Raw genomic sequence first — 14,447 nt, 5'->3', positions numbered from 1 at the left:
CTCATCTGCGGTTACAACAATATGCTCTGTATCTGTTAAAAGTGTGTAGCTTTTTCATGCATGGACACCAGCTCCAAGCTATTCATAACACTGTAAGGCACAGGCCTGACTTAATTTAAACCAGTGTCTGAATTTATCAAGAGGCACCACGACAGATGGAGCTGATAAGCCAGACGAGTAGTTGTATATATGCATGTGTACTTGTACCAGCAGTCTGAGATATTCCTAAATAAAGCAGTCTGAGATGCTTTTAATATCAATACCTTGAATCTAAATGCCTTAACCAGTCTATAAAAACTTTGGACACCATAGGTTAATAATACATTACTTGCTTTTGTTTCTGTTTTGCTCCCTGTCTGGCTCCCCTAAAACTTCCCCAGCCCTCCCCCCCTCCCCCCTCCCGCCGGGGGCTGGAGAAATCCCCTGCCTTCCTTCTTAGCGTCAGGCCTTGCGAGTGAAAAAAACGGGCGGCGAGAGGACGGCCGAGGAACGTGCCAGCCCGGCAGCAAGAGGCTGCTTGCGGCGCTCCCCGGGGCAGGGGCCTGGCCCCGGCGGAACGCGGCGGCGGCGGAACCGCGGCGGCTGCCGGGGAGAGCGCGGCGCTGCGGCGCCGCCCGGAGCCGAGTCGCGTTGCACCGGGGGAAGCATGGAGCCGCAGCCGGAGCCGGAGCCGCAGCCGGAGCCCGGCCGGGCGGAGGGGGGCTGCGGCCCGCCGGGGGGCTCCTCTGCCGGCGGCCGGCGCTGGGCGGGAGGGGCCGGCGGCAACTGGATGGCGGCGCACCCCGCGGTAGGGCCCGCGCTGAGCTCCGCGGCCGGTGGGGCCCGGGGTGGGGGTGGGTTACGGCCCACTGTTGCTCTGAGGAGCATCTGGGGTACATCTTTATGGCTCTGGGGCCAGGGAAGCTGCCAGGTCACCCTTCCCTCACCAAAAATCGGTGCTCGGGGAGGAGTTACAGGCTAACGTGTTCTGGGGGGTTTGGGTCTGTTGGGGGAGCTTATCTCCTGACCTGTGATGAAAGCCGGTGGGGTTGTGGGGGAGTGCCGGCTTTAGCAGGGGGTGAAGTTTTAGATGCTGAAACTGTGGGTGGAACATGCAAATGTAAACTTTTAAATCCATCTGAATTTTTAGTATGCTGAAAACATGGAGGTGTTTAATTTGGCCATCATCTTGTGTTGATGTACTGCAGCAAAAATAGGTAAAATTCATAGGTGTCCACAAAGCTAGTTCTGTTCCAGATATAGTTGCACTTCCTCTGTTGCTTATTTATTTGGCTTGCTTTCTTAAGTGGGGGGATGTGGAAAAAAGCTCTTAAGATGTTATCAGAAAACTGCTCCTGTCTTTTAATTCGCTGTTAGTCCTTAAAACTGGCTTCAGACTCAACAGATTGGACAGCTGTATAGATTCTGGGTCTGGTTTGTGTGTTTTTAATGTGACTTCATCTTCCTTTTACCAATGTTGTCGTTTTGGTTACTTTCAGTTCACAGAAATGATGTCCCTTGATATATCTGACAGTAGTCAAATCTATGCTGCGTTTCTGGTATACCTGGACCTCTTAGAAGGTAATTCAATGAAGTGACTGGACAGATGTACCAAAAATGTATTAACATGTTAGGTGTTAACTAAGGTTTGTGCACTATCAGAGCCTTTCCTGCAAAAGTCTTTGGCATTTGCTTTGAAACCTCATGCAGCGATGGTTACCTAAAAACATGGTATTTTAGAATCAAAGATCTCTATCATGTGCCTACGCAGAGCCTTTACAAAGGTTAGGGCCCATTTTGGCCAGCAGTCACAGCTACAGGTGCAGGCCTTCCAGAGCAAAGACACTTGGCATGGAAAAAAGTAGAAGAGGAGTAGGGGAAGAAAAGGGGATATAAAAAGGCAAAGTTACAAGTTCAGTGGTTGTACTGGTAATAGAATCCTCTTTTGTAGGTTAAAGTCAAAGCTACTAAATCACAGCATCTCCCTAAAATTACAGTTCAGAAAATGCCTGAAGTGTGCCAGTCTGATGGATGCTGGTTTCTGGAAGGGGCAAGGATTCCTGTAGGAAAGAAGACTGCTTAGAAATCTGGTGACAGTAATTATGACAAACTTAGCAGTCTTCTGATGCCTTTCAAGAGTGGAATAGTGTTATGTGATGATAAACCTCTGCTTGCAATTCTCCCAGATGGGCTCTAGTGAGAAGGGACTGCACATAGGCAGGCAGCCAGCCCAGTAACAATAATGAGTTTCTCTTGGAGGCTGGTGATTCTCAGTGTCAGGGTATGGAGGAATATTACAGGCCAGAAAGCACCACATCTGTTTTAATTATTGTTAAGCCTCTTAAAGAAAATGTCTTAATAAGCTCTACGAGAATGCTCCTATAGTTATGCAATTCAAACTTTTAGCCTCATCTCTTCAAGCAGAAGGGAAGAACTGTTTGTCATCAATAACCATGCCTGTAGCACCTGTTCCATACAGTTTGGGGTACTGATAAATTTCAGATTTGGTTTACAGTTTTATGCTGCAGGTGACTAAAAATAAGCTTTTGTTTTCTTTTTACCTTTTTGAAACAAAGTCTTGTCAAACAGATCCCCAGCCATCATCCATCAGTGTAGCTTTGAACTCAACACCGTAGTAGTGCTCCCACAGGTTTCTTCAGCAGGTTTGTTTCTCAGAAAGAAAACTTGCCAGTTATATGGGGTAGTTGTCTCCCCTCTAAGGAGAGGAAGGGATAACAACAGGAGATGTTAAATTAAATTTGAAACCAGATACTTGAACGATTGTAACTTGTGTTTTGTGTTCTGGTCCATCTCATTGATGACGAACCTTTCTAGGAAGAAACTGGCATGAAGTGAAGCATGTCGGATTAGCAGAACTGCAGCTCATATGTTTACATGCACGTGAGAGAGAGCAGGACAGTCTCCAAGTGATGGTGCCAGTACCTGTGGACATATCATTAAGCCATGAAAGGTGAGGCTGTGGTCAGTGTTTGGATCCCACTGCTAATCAGATAAAAAGAAGAGCAGGTATACTTTACAGGCTGCTGATAATTTGCTTAAGGGGGAAGTGGGAGAAAATAAGGAATATCACAAGAAAAGTAATAGCCCGTAAGAAGAGTTATTTTGGATGCTGCAAACATATATTTAAAGTTGAGATTTCTTTTTCTAAGCTGTGTCAGTCTCTGCTTCTTCCTCCCTGGAAATGGTAAGCCTTTGATGTCAGCTTCCCACAGCAATCAATTCCTTCTGTTGATAAACACTTCGTATTGTTTAGAAATTGTATTTGCTCTAGCAGGTAATGATGGATATCAAAGTATGTGTTTGAGAGACACGGTTAGAACCCAGGACCTTCACAGCTTATGTTTTGAACATTCTTGTGTTGCATATTTGTAGTCTGGGAAATCTAATGATGCTTCTTTATGTCAATGGGCTTTCAGGTACCAAATAGGAAAAGAAATCCCCCCAGAACTGTCTAAGAATGATTTATTTTTTTAATTGTTGTATCTCAGGGATAAGCCTGGTGGTGTGTTTCATTTGTTTAGCTTTTTGGTTTGAAAGTATGATTTGGCTGCTTTCAAAAGGAAATGCCTCTTACTTCTCCAGAATCCAGCATATAACTCTCCTTTGAACTGTGATTTTGACATAGCACGTTTTAGACATGCTATGTTTTTTTGCTTTTTCTTAGGTTTTAGAAGCGACAAGTCTCTTGCAAATAGACTTCCACCTAAATTCTGCTATATGTTTTTCTAAGAGCTTATGCTCAGAAGCAATACATGTATGAGGAAGAAGAAAATAACTTACTAGATATGGATGGATTCACATACTATCTAGTTGCTGAAAAATCTTCCATTTGCAAATACTGGCGGTCAGTCATTCCTGTGGGCTTAGTTTTACAGAGAAATACAGTGTGATAGAGTAAATCTGCTGACAGGTCTTCCAGGATGAAATACTGAGCATCATTCAGCATCTCTGTGAGCAGCTGACTGCTGTATGTGTGTGACAGGGACACACTGCTGTTCACAGTGTTAGAGTTCAAACTGGATTTTGGATGGGAAAAGAAAGCAGCAAATTAGGATATGGGACCTTTGAGAAATAACTCCTACATGTTGAATTGTGCTTGTTTAATATAGTAGGTTTCCACCTAGGCTGGAAACTTTGATTCCTGGCATTGCGTCAATGCCAGCAACTATGTTCTAATTGGTTTTTAATGACAGGGAGATACTGCACTGCATGTATGTCCTATCTTTTACTGTTTCATTGGGGCTTTTCATTTGGAGCCTCCGATCTTGTTTGTACTGTGGTGATACTGTTTGCTCTGTTTCTGGCACCAGGTGTGGATGGAATCCATTACTGGAAGGATGTGTGTTAGAGAAGCACAGACTGAATGCATCACATTGATTAAAAGTACAGTCTGTGACTAGGTTTTGCTATAGAGCAAGCACATAGAGCATGTTGTCACTAAAATGAGCTGAATACAGTGCTGTGATGCCAGGTGAGTCCGTTAAAGCCTGTATGTGCTTGATACAAGCGTATACTATCCTTCTGCCTCACAACAGCTTTGGGAATTTGTGTTGTTATATGTGCATGCTTGGAATTTCAGTAGTAGGTCACTGCTGATCAGAGAGGACTGGTCTATCTTTATAGAGAAAGGACAGAATCAGCTCAGCTCCTTTGCTGGAACAGGAGGCAACAGAGGGGGTAGGGATGATAACCGTGCCTCAGACATAGGCAGTGCAGAAGGGAGTTCATTAAAAAGGCATCCTAAAGAAGGAGTAGGAAACACAGCGGCACAGTGCTACTGCCTCGTTGTTCTGACAGCTGTGACTATTTTGTTGTTGCGACTGTTGGTAGCAGGAGGCTTTGTTAGGTATCTGATGTCTTAAACAATACTTTCCCATTTGACTTACCAAATTGTAGGCAGACAGGAAAGCATTCATATTTAGTTACTTTGCTACTCTGTTCAAGAGCAGCGTGCTGGGTTTTTGTGTAACTTGCTCTAAGGTAGAAGAAGTACAAAGAAATGCAGCTCAATTAACAGTAAGCCATTGGAGGTGGTTGGGAACATGAAAATACTTTGTCCTCATTGCTGGGCCTGGAAATGTTGTGCAGCAGTTGGCAGCATTTATGGGCAGCGTTTCCTTGCTTAAACAGTAAGGCCTGGGTAGGAGCTGTAGGGGTGGTTTTCCTCTTGAAGCCACTTCAGCAAAGACCTGCCAAGCTCTGCCTTCCCAGGTGTCTTGTGAAGATTCATGTTTGGCCGGCACTCAGAGGAAAGTGTCCTTAAAAGGCCATAATAAAGTTGATATGGAAATTACCAGCAAGGTACCAGAGCAAAAGATAAATGAGACTGCCATAAAAAACCAATCAGCTCTATGTTTTTTTTCAGCCTGTTATAAGATTTCATTGTGTCCAACGTACACATTACAGTTAACTGCTTAAGGCGGAAGCTGTTGTACTTACTAAGCTCAGTGCCTTCCATAAATTTGATGGAAGCTGATCATTCTGAGTTGCTGGCATGCATGGTAGTTCACTGAATCACAGAATTAGGGCGTCTGGAGCAAAGTAACCACCAATGCAAATGATAGTCTTGTGCTTTGTGTACCTGCTCTTAAAATTAAGATTGGTCAATCTTCTGTGAGTAACGACCTGGAGAATAAGATGCAACTTCTTCCTCTCTTGGACCACTCTCCCAACACGCGAGGTTCAGAGAACCCTGTGTGTGTATTCCCTTGAATTCAGTGACACATACTTGCAGGAGGAATCCAGAGGTCCGTTGGGTGGGAGGTGTTTCCTGTTCACTACCAGAGACAACATCATCGTGCACAGGGAGTATCTAATTGTCAGTACGTTCCAGAATTGAGGCTCCCCAAAGGGGCTGAAGCAGTTAAATACAGGTAGCCCTGTTTCAAAGCCAGCAGAAATTACTTGGATAAACCAACCTCAGAGAGTGTATGAGAGCTTGTAGTGTTGACAGCTAGATTTGCTAGATAGCGTTAAAAGCCTTGAGCCTTCCAGGATCAAGGAATTAGATGCTGGATCTAATGGAATTAGGTGCTGTCTATCCTGGACAAGTAACGTTGTCCAAGCAAAATGTCTGTTACTAATACACCATTAAATTAAATGATACGTCACTGTCCTGTTTGTTCTTTGTGTGTAAATGTTGGAACTGAAGAATGAAGTTGGTTAAATCTGGTTATGAAGATGGTGAAGTTTGTTTTAGGCTAAGAGGGAAAGGATTATTTCATTAAAATGGTAAGTTAATTTTGGGGAAAAAATGTTTAATTTTAAAGCTAATAAGCATCCTTAGAAACAAATCTGGCAGTTGGAAGTCATTTATACTCTTCTAAGTCTGTAGTTTGTGTGAAATAGATGTTCCTCTAATCTGAAGTGATTTTGCTTACAAGCAGCACTGCTGTTATAAATGCACTGGAAGTGTGACGTGCTCTTCATCTTGCAGACTTTTCACTTTGTCAGTAGTTCTACTGTTAGCAGTATTTGAGTTTTAATGTGTGCTTTACTGTACAAATAAAATGGCTTCTAAGTACAAATTCTTTATCAATAGTTTAGAAGTGATTGATGTGGCTTACAGAGCTGAGTTAGGCATGCAGTACTATCTTTGAACTTCCTATAGCTTGTGTACCGTGTAGGATTTTGCTGAACTCCAGTTCCTCCCTTTTGCATAATTCATCTTGTTTTCTTTTTCAACTTGCGTGGAAAAAAAAAAAAAGACTTTATATTCCTTGGGGTTTCAATTTCCTTTTCTGACCAGTGAGGCACGTGGTGTTTTCTTTGGTTCTATTTTATTTCCCATTACAAAAACATGATTTTTGCTAGCATCTCATGTTCCTGTAGTTAGGAAGCAAATCACAAGAAACAGTGGTGTCCATTTACACACCATCTCCCCTGCCCCACACCACATGTTTCTTCCCCTATATTTCAGGGCCCCAGGTTCATCTAACTTCAGGGCAGGCAGCAGTGTCTGGAGCAGTGTTTTCCTGATGGTGAGCAAGAGACTGTACTGCTCTGTTTGCATATTGCTGGCAAAATTCAAGGTATTGTGCTTTATAGAAGGCTTCCTCTGCTTTGATTCTCTTGTCAGGGGGCCTATCTGAGCTTGTCTGGCACAATGGTACAGAGACCAACTTGTATTGACTCTTCAGCCTTGCCTTGCATGGAGGGGAGGGAGCTATTCAGGCCAGCCAAGCCTGCAATGAATTATTCATCCCGGTACAAAGGGTAGATTGAAAGCCTTTGGCTTTTATGGTAAGGAAGGCAGCAGTTCCATTTCAGCTAAATGGAGCACTATGCAAGGTCCATAAAACTACTCAGAGCTTCCAGTATTTCCTCTGCTTCTCAGCAGTACTTGCATGGGATACGTCACTGAAATACTTTTATTCAGCACTAAACTTCCTGCACATTTTCTTTCCTTTATGATTCTGTTCCCTTCTAGGTTTTGGACAGTCAGTTAAAGATTCAAGCCACCATTGCCCGAAGTTCACCAGTTGTATACCAGTTTCTTTCTTTGGAGCAAAAAGGGCAGTATCACTTTGTTAGGAGCAAGTCGTTAGGAAATACACTATGGATTTCTAATATGTGTCCAAAGGCCTGATACAAAAGCCTTCTGTTCAGAACAAGATGCGGGAAGAGTAGAAAAATCTCTTCTTGTGTGTGTGTGTGTTGCTTTTGTGGGTGAGGGGTTGTTGTTTTAATTTTGTTTTGTTTTTTAAGGTGTTAGTTACAACAGTAACAGAAGACCCGGTGAGTTCCCCGCTTCAATTTAGTTTGAAGGCAGCAGTAAGGGCAGATGCAGGTTGACATTAGTAGTGATGTTACCTCAGCTGCAGTGGTCCTCTATTTTCAGGACTTAGATAAAGCTTTCCGGTTTTTCTTGGGGTGCCTAGCTTTACATATGTGATTTTTCCTTTCATAAGGCCTTTGTTCAAATGTTCCTTTTTGTGGGGGAAATGTAAAGCTTCAGTACTGCCTCTTCTAACATTCAATGGCTTTTCTTCCTGGGGAGGGGGAGAGGAGGGAAACGAGTGGCTGCAGAATATTTTAACTTCTAGACTTCCCACTCTGTATGCAGCAGCACATGGGCTTGATCTGTGAGCTCTCTTGGGACTCTAGATGCCTTTTAATTTTTACCAGGTAGGCACTGGTGTAAATTCCAAGAAGGTAGCAACACGAACAGAGAATCTGTCCCTGATCTTCCTAACAAGGTTGAGCCTGTGGGTGAGCTAATCTGAGGTGATGAACAAACAGATGCATTGCTTTTAATTTCATGAAGGCCAACAACACTTCTTGCATTTTTTTCCCCCTCCATATAGAGCATTAGACATATCAAAAATAATTTTAAAAATAAACTTTTCCTGCAATATTTCATCTTTGTATTTGTGGCAGGTAGCAAGTGCAGTGAAATCAGGGCAAACCCAGATGTTCTTCCCTGACTCCTCCTTTGAGAGGTCTGATGCTGCAAAGAAGCTTTGTGAGCACACTGGATGCAGAGGCTAACAACGATGCCTTCAGGGGAGAAGAGGAAATGCAGTTGTCTGATACAGACTTCCTGAATTCCAAAGCTTATTCTTTTAAAAGATACCTTCCACTAATCTGCAGATGTGCTGGTTGCATTATGGCTCATTGTGGTCTGTACAAATAGGAGTTCTTATTTTGGTGCTGCTTGTACCTAGAAAAGGGGGCAGAGGAGAATCTTGCATGGGCAGTTCTAATCCCCTAAGTTGATAGGGGCTGATCCTCTGTTTGCAGTGGAGAGCACTGGGCTCCATGGCCAGCAGTGTTAGCAGATCATCCTGAAGCAATGGAATGTCCTTGTGCTCTCTTCTTAAAGCCTGAGACTCAGTCCCCTGAAAAGTAGGCCAGGGACTTGAAGAAGTCTCCTTGATCCGTTGTGAGGCCCTGACTGCTTTTGTGATCATGGCACATCTTCTAAGCCTAGGTGCTAAATGGCAAGAGGAATAAAGGTTCATGTGTCTGTGCTTGGCATTGTAAGAAGAGATCACAAGTGATGGGAAAAGCTTCACGGTATCTCCATCCCCTGAACAGAGTAGGGAGAGAAGTGGAGAGTTATGAAGGAAATTGTGAAGGAGCTTCTGTCCTGGCTGACAGGTAAGCGCAGGCCACACTCAACACAGGTTTGGTTTCTTTGGGCCCCAGAATCTCTCTCCCAGGTAGCTGTAACCCTTTGTTATTTGACTTTTTAATGATAGTTCTGTTTCTCATTCCCAGGCTGGGGGAGAGATTAACCTCTACCGCTACACGAAGCCAATAACTAGCTCTTTCTTAATGGTATCTCTGCCAGGAGACTGGCCCCACCACTGACTTTTATTGAGAAAGGCAGGAGATGTGAGGTGTGATGGGTGGGTCCTTGCTCTGTACATGTGTGGCGTGTCCGGAAGGACACCCACAGTCCTTTCCCAGGCCCTTGTCAACTGCAGGTGCATGCCTCTCTTACCAGGTAGCGCACCACTGGCAGGCCTTGGTGTATCTGAGGCATTGCTCATATGGGGATGCTTTTCCTTCCTCTTCCAGAGCACCTCAACCCACAGCTTGCCTACAGCTTTGGAAGGCAGGCTTGCATCTGTGCTCTCCTGGCTACCCACAGCGCAGTTAGTGTTCCCACAGCACAGCTGCAGGCCGAGGCACCAGCCAAAGAAATGTGCCAGGATGGCAGGGAGCAGAGCTGTCAGTGTCACACTGCGTGAAGCAGGAATCTTTTGCAGATGCCTCTCTTCTGACAGTGGCCGATGCAGTGTCTTTCCTTATTCTCTTGTTACAAGATCTGGCAGTAGGGGGACCATAATATGGCTTTTCACAGCCTTAGTATCTCTGCTGCATGAACTGACTGCACTGGATGTCTTGCCTTGCGTTATACATGGGCCAGCAGTGAAAGGAAAAGGAAAGGCACTACTGACTCCAGCAAGTTGAATTATGACTGGTTCAGAACACGGATGGGTACATAAGAGGGCCGTGGGCTTAACAGCATAGGCTTTCCAGGCTGCTGCTGCTGCTTCTCTGCCACTTCCCATCTGGCTTTTATTAAGGGATCAAAGTTGTTTGGAAGTGAAGGTGATGAATAAAGTTTGAAAGCTGATGCATTTAGAAAGAGCCTTATTTTCAACTACAGTGCCTAGCTTCAGAAATGCATTTCTGGGGGAAGAGAGCTCATAGGCACTTGATGTGAGGGGTGATTTTTTTTTTTTTGCAGTGCAGAGCTGATCTCTCCCCAGTGCATATCCTCTCTGGCAATCCCGAGAGAACCCTGCAGCACCTGGACTCCAGGTGAAGGAGGAAGCTGCCTGTGGTAATGTTTGCTCTGGGGAGTGCTGCTTTCTGCCCCTAGGCACCACGCTCCTTCAGCGCTTGTGCCCTGGTCAGAACAGTAACACACCAAGAATCAATGTTGTTCTCAGCTCTGAACTAAAAAGCAACTAGCATGTTATTCTTAAAATAAACTGCACAGGAAAAATTGCATAACTTTGTTGTGAATTTTGAAGGAAGACATTATTTATGCAGACTTTCCTGAGGAAGATCGTTAGTCTTGTGGCTTCTAGTCTAGACGGGGAGGTAGAGAAACCTGGCTTTGGTTCCTGAGTATTCCACAGGCTCCCAGAGAACTGTAGCACACAGACTGGAAGACTTCTCTCTACAAATGGAAGATGTCTCTTTTTTTTTTTTTTTTTCCCTCACACATGGTGTTCAATTAGATTATTTTATTCTAATGAAAACAATGGCCATTAGAGATCACCATGCTCTGATTCTGGTGGTGAAAGGATGGTCGAGGTATGTGCACAGTAGTACAGCTAAGGAAAAATTATAAGTTCATGTTGAGCTATTTGCAGCAGAGATGTATGCATCCAAATGCATTTTTTTTTTTGGAAAAAATAAGCTTCACTGTTATTTAAGAGATTGCTGCTTGATTATAGGACTTTGGATTTTTATTAGAACAGATGTTACACTTTCTTTATCCAGTAAAAAGCCTGTTTTTGTCTTCACTAATTTCTTCTTCTTGCAGCTTTTTAAATAGCAGTTGTGTTAAAGCCCTCTTGAAAGGCTCAAATGCAAGTTTCTAATTACTCCTCCATCCTTCCAAGCTTTGCATGAATTTGCTTGTGCTTTCTGGGGGAAAGCATGTCTTGTATAGGCATGGTATTAAAGATCAGAAGATAAAATAGTATGTAAAAACGTCTCTCACGTTAGAGAATCTGACTGTCCTACGTGACAGTACAAAAAACTGTTTTCTGCTTTGAATGTCATCAGTGTCAAAACCTACAAAATCCATCAATACTGCACTTGTTCCTTTGTGCCATCAGTAGGTTGCTGTGGAGTCCTTGCTAACTGTTTTTTTCTTCTAGGTTAAGAGAAATCTTGAAGAAAGCTGCTCTCTCATGTGACAATCCTGAAACCCCACTGTCAGTTACCTTGGCCATAGTTGAGTCGGATTCTACAGTAGTCTACTATAAAATGACTGATGGCTTTGTTATACCAGAGCCTCCTGACAATACTGAAGATGTGGACAATAAACATTGGAAGAAGAAAAGAAAGAAGCTTTCCAAATAATTAAGACAAACAGACTTTCCTTGAACTACTGTCCTCAAACCAAAACAAATCCAGGAACTTATGTATGTAAATAAGTAGTGTGTAAAACTCTGTGTTCTTGAGTTTTGTGCAGCTGTACTGTAATAAAACACCGTTTGAAATATGAAATGGTTCATGCTTTTGAGACAGATTGCTCCTAATTAATAAATATACTTGTGAGAAATTTGCAATGCTAGTCTCTGATTGATACCTGTTTGGGTACATAACAGAATAAACACATCCTTCCCCATATTATAAATATTTATTAAAGGTAAATATTAATGGCTTCTGGCAGAAATACTGTTACTGATTTAAGGACTTGGTAGTTCACAGAGTTCCTACATCTTAACACTGTTGAAAACACTTCTGCTACCTCCCAAGTTATATTTTTGAACACTTAACCTTCTCTCCTCTGCTTTTTGGAGAAGAGATTTTTCTCCAGAAATACCTTATTTGAAATTTTTATCTGTAGAGGGAAAACTGACTACTGCAATACCAGAGGCTACCAGAACAAAGTGTAGAGTAGTAAAGAGGAGGCCCCAAGTCTGCCTCAAGAACCTGTGAGCGGAGAGGCTGACGACCCTTCCTGGGGAGGTAAGTTGTGACTGGATCAACCACGCCTGAAAGCGTTGACCCATGCAGTTGAATGCACAGAAGGTAAAGGTCACGATCCCAAAGCACAGGCAGGCTCTTATTCCCAATACAATGTTGGACAGCTGTCCAAGAACTGCAAGTGCCTTGCATGCATCCCAGTGTGATGAAGTTGGCTAAATGATGCCCTGCCCTGCCCTCTCCTTGGGATTCCTGACTAAAATAGCTTCAACACACTTTTAGTGCTTCATTTTAAGGCAGTGCTTAAAATCTCTGAAGAGGAGCATGACAATGGGGCACATTTTTTGCCGTCACTAAAGCATGTCACCACCTACACTATGAGTGGATGTTAGCTGTTACCTGTGTAACGTAGCAAGCAGGTTTCAAAACCCACTGTTATTTCTATTTTATTTTTTTTTTGCATAGTTTTTGGTAGTTAAACGGGCTGCTCGAGATGATTCAGCTAGGAGTAAGCTAAGGGGAAGAAAATGGCTTTGAGTTTCTTCTGCAGGAATTTTCCATGTCTTTCACATAAGTCTTCTTCACGTTAAACTTACCGTTTCTTGGCAATCAAATGCCAACCCAGAAGCAGCTTCTTGAATACAAAAATGTCCATATGACGTTTATGTGGCCAGGGACCACACGTTCAAAATTTGAAGCACAAGAGCTCTTTTTTTTTTTTTTTTTTTTTTTTTTTTCATGGGTTATAAGAATGGGAGAGAGTCCAAAAAATCAGGCTGGACGTGAAAGGTCATTAAAGCATTGGTATCCTTACAACAGGAGTGAATGTTTTTACAATTGTGAAGCTTAAATCTATTTAGGCCAAATATGCTGGGAGGCAGAACGGTTGAGCAGGGAGAGCTCAGGGCAGGAAGGCCCTCACACCACGTGTGACATTTTGGTGTAGATTCTGCAAGTGTCTTGCAGCCGCCTAGTCTGGGCCAGGGACATAACTCCTTGTCTGACTTGCTTTGCCTTCAGCCCTCTTGGGGTGTTCCCCTGCTTGCAGCACATGTTGAGCCCTCCCAGCTTTGCCAGCAAAAGTAGAGGAGGGGAGAAGGGTGTGTTGACATCCAGAGCCCTGCGTGGCATCCTTGGATGGAGAGGAAAAACATTTTTCTCCGCTTTGCCACCAGCACCAACATCCAGGGGGACCAGGCAGTGCTGACTTGGGGAATTTGCTTTTTTGATCTTTTTATTGGTAACACTTCTTGCTGTTGGAAGTTATGACCATAAAATCTTAATGATTAGCTCCTCACATCTGGGCAGAGGTGCACTGAGGTAAGAGCTTTGGCAGCTAATACCAGCTCAGAAAAGTTTGCTTCCTGCAGTTTTTGTTTTCAGCTATTAATCTGATCCTGCATAGGCTGAGTTTGGATGGGATACAATGGTACAGATGTGTACCCTGACCTGGTAATTGGACAAAACATACATGAGGCTGTGTATGTTCTGGTGCAGTCAGAAACAAAATGGTTGTTGTTGTTTTTTTTTTTGTTGTTGTTGTTTGTTTGTTTTTTTTTTTTTTTTTTTTTTTGTTTTGTTTTGTTTTCCAGAGAGCAAGGGGAGACCATACCTCTGTGGGCTTTGGCCTTTGAGAAATGCAAAGAAAAAAATCTTTTTCTCAGTTTTGCTCCCCCCACACAGAGGAAAAATGTAATTTTATCTTGGTCCAATGCCACACTGCCTTAAAAGGGTACCTGTGTGTTGACTCCTTGCATGGTCTGTTTGACCTTACCATCTATATTTCATGTACTCTACTACTTATTCCATAAAGCAAATCTTAACACTTTGCTAGGCTACATACCACCAGGTAAATCATTCTTGTTATAAGCTGTTATACTTCAACCCCAGCGTGAGTGTGTGCAGGGAAAGAGTAGGTATTTTTGTGAAGAAGGCTGTAACATACTACACGTTGAAGAATTTTAAGCAACACATGCTTAACTCCAAAAGCAACATGCTTTCATTTCTAGAAAATACTGACATTTTGTACTTTGCTGTGTGACTGATGCTGGCTTTCCTTCCGTCATTTTATAATTTCTAGTCACAGAAAGGCTAGAAAGAGCATAATTTGAGCCTTCTTTTTTATATACTGAAAACTGCTTACCCTGTCTTCAGGAGCTATGCTGGAGAAACTGTCTGAAGACTTTAATTTCTGCCATGTGTCCCACAGAAGAATGATGATATAGGCCTTTTTCCAGCCTCCTTAGATTGCAGTGGTTCTTTATTTATGAGGGGAAAAAAAAAAAAAAAAAAGAAGAAGAGATAGTATCATTGCACTGTTTGTC

General features: G+C 43.1%; 1 protein-coding gene across 2 annotated transcripts in view; it reads left to right on the top strand.

Moving 5' to 3' along the window:
* The first annotated feature begins 597 nt into the window (after positions 1 to 597).
* Positions 598 to 14,447, top strand: part of TSEN15 (tRNA splicing endonuclease subunit 15) — a 29,239-nt gene continuing 15,389 nt past the window's right edge. Inside the window, exons 1-4 of one of the 2 annotated variants that reach the window (XR_004752739.1) lie at positions 598 to 787; positions 1,479 to 1,560; positions 2,815 to 2,950; positions 11,349 to 11,646. Coding sequence is in view for 1 of the 2 variants with exons in the window: in XM_035332743.1 (XP_035188634.1) it covers positions 647 to 787; positions 1,479 to 1,560; positions 2,815 to 2,950; positions 11,349 to 11,553 (564 nt within the window). In the remaining variant the exon portion in view is untranslated. Of the gene's footprint in view, positions 788 to 1,478; positions 1,561 to 2,814; positions 2,951 to 11,348; positions 11,826 to 14,447 lie in introns of those variants that run through there. The other variant, XM_035332743.1, reaches the window with a different exon arrangement.

The sequence above is a fragment of the Oxyura jamaicensis genome, chromosome 8 (assembly GCF_011077185.1).
Source record: "Oxyura jamaicensis isolate SHBP4307 breed ruddy duck chromosome 8, BPBGC_Ojam_1.0, whole genome shotgun sequence".
Lineage (NCBI taxonomy): Eukaryota > Metazoa > Chordata > Aves > Anseriformes > Anatidae > Oxyura > Oxyura jamaicensis.
The sequence above is the reverse complement of the archived record's forward strand: the minus strand, read 5'-3'. Positions and strand labels throughout refer to the sequence as shown.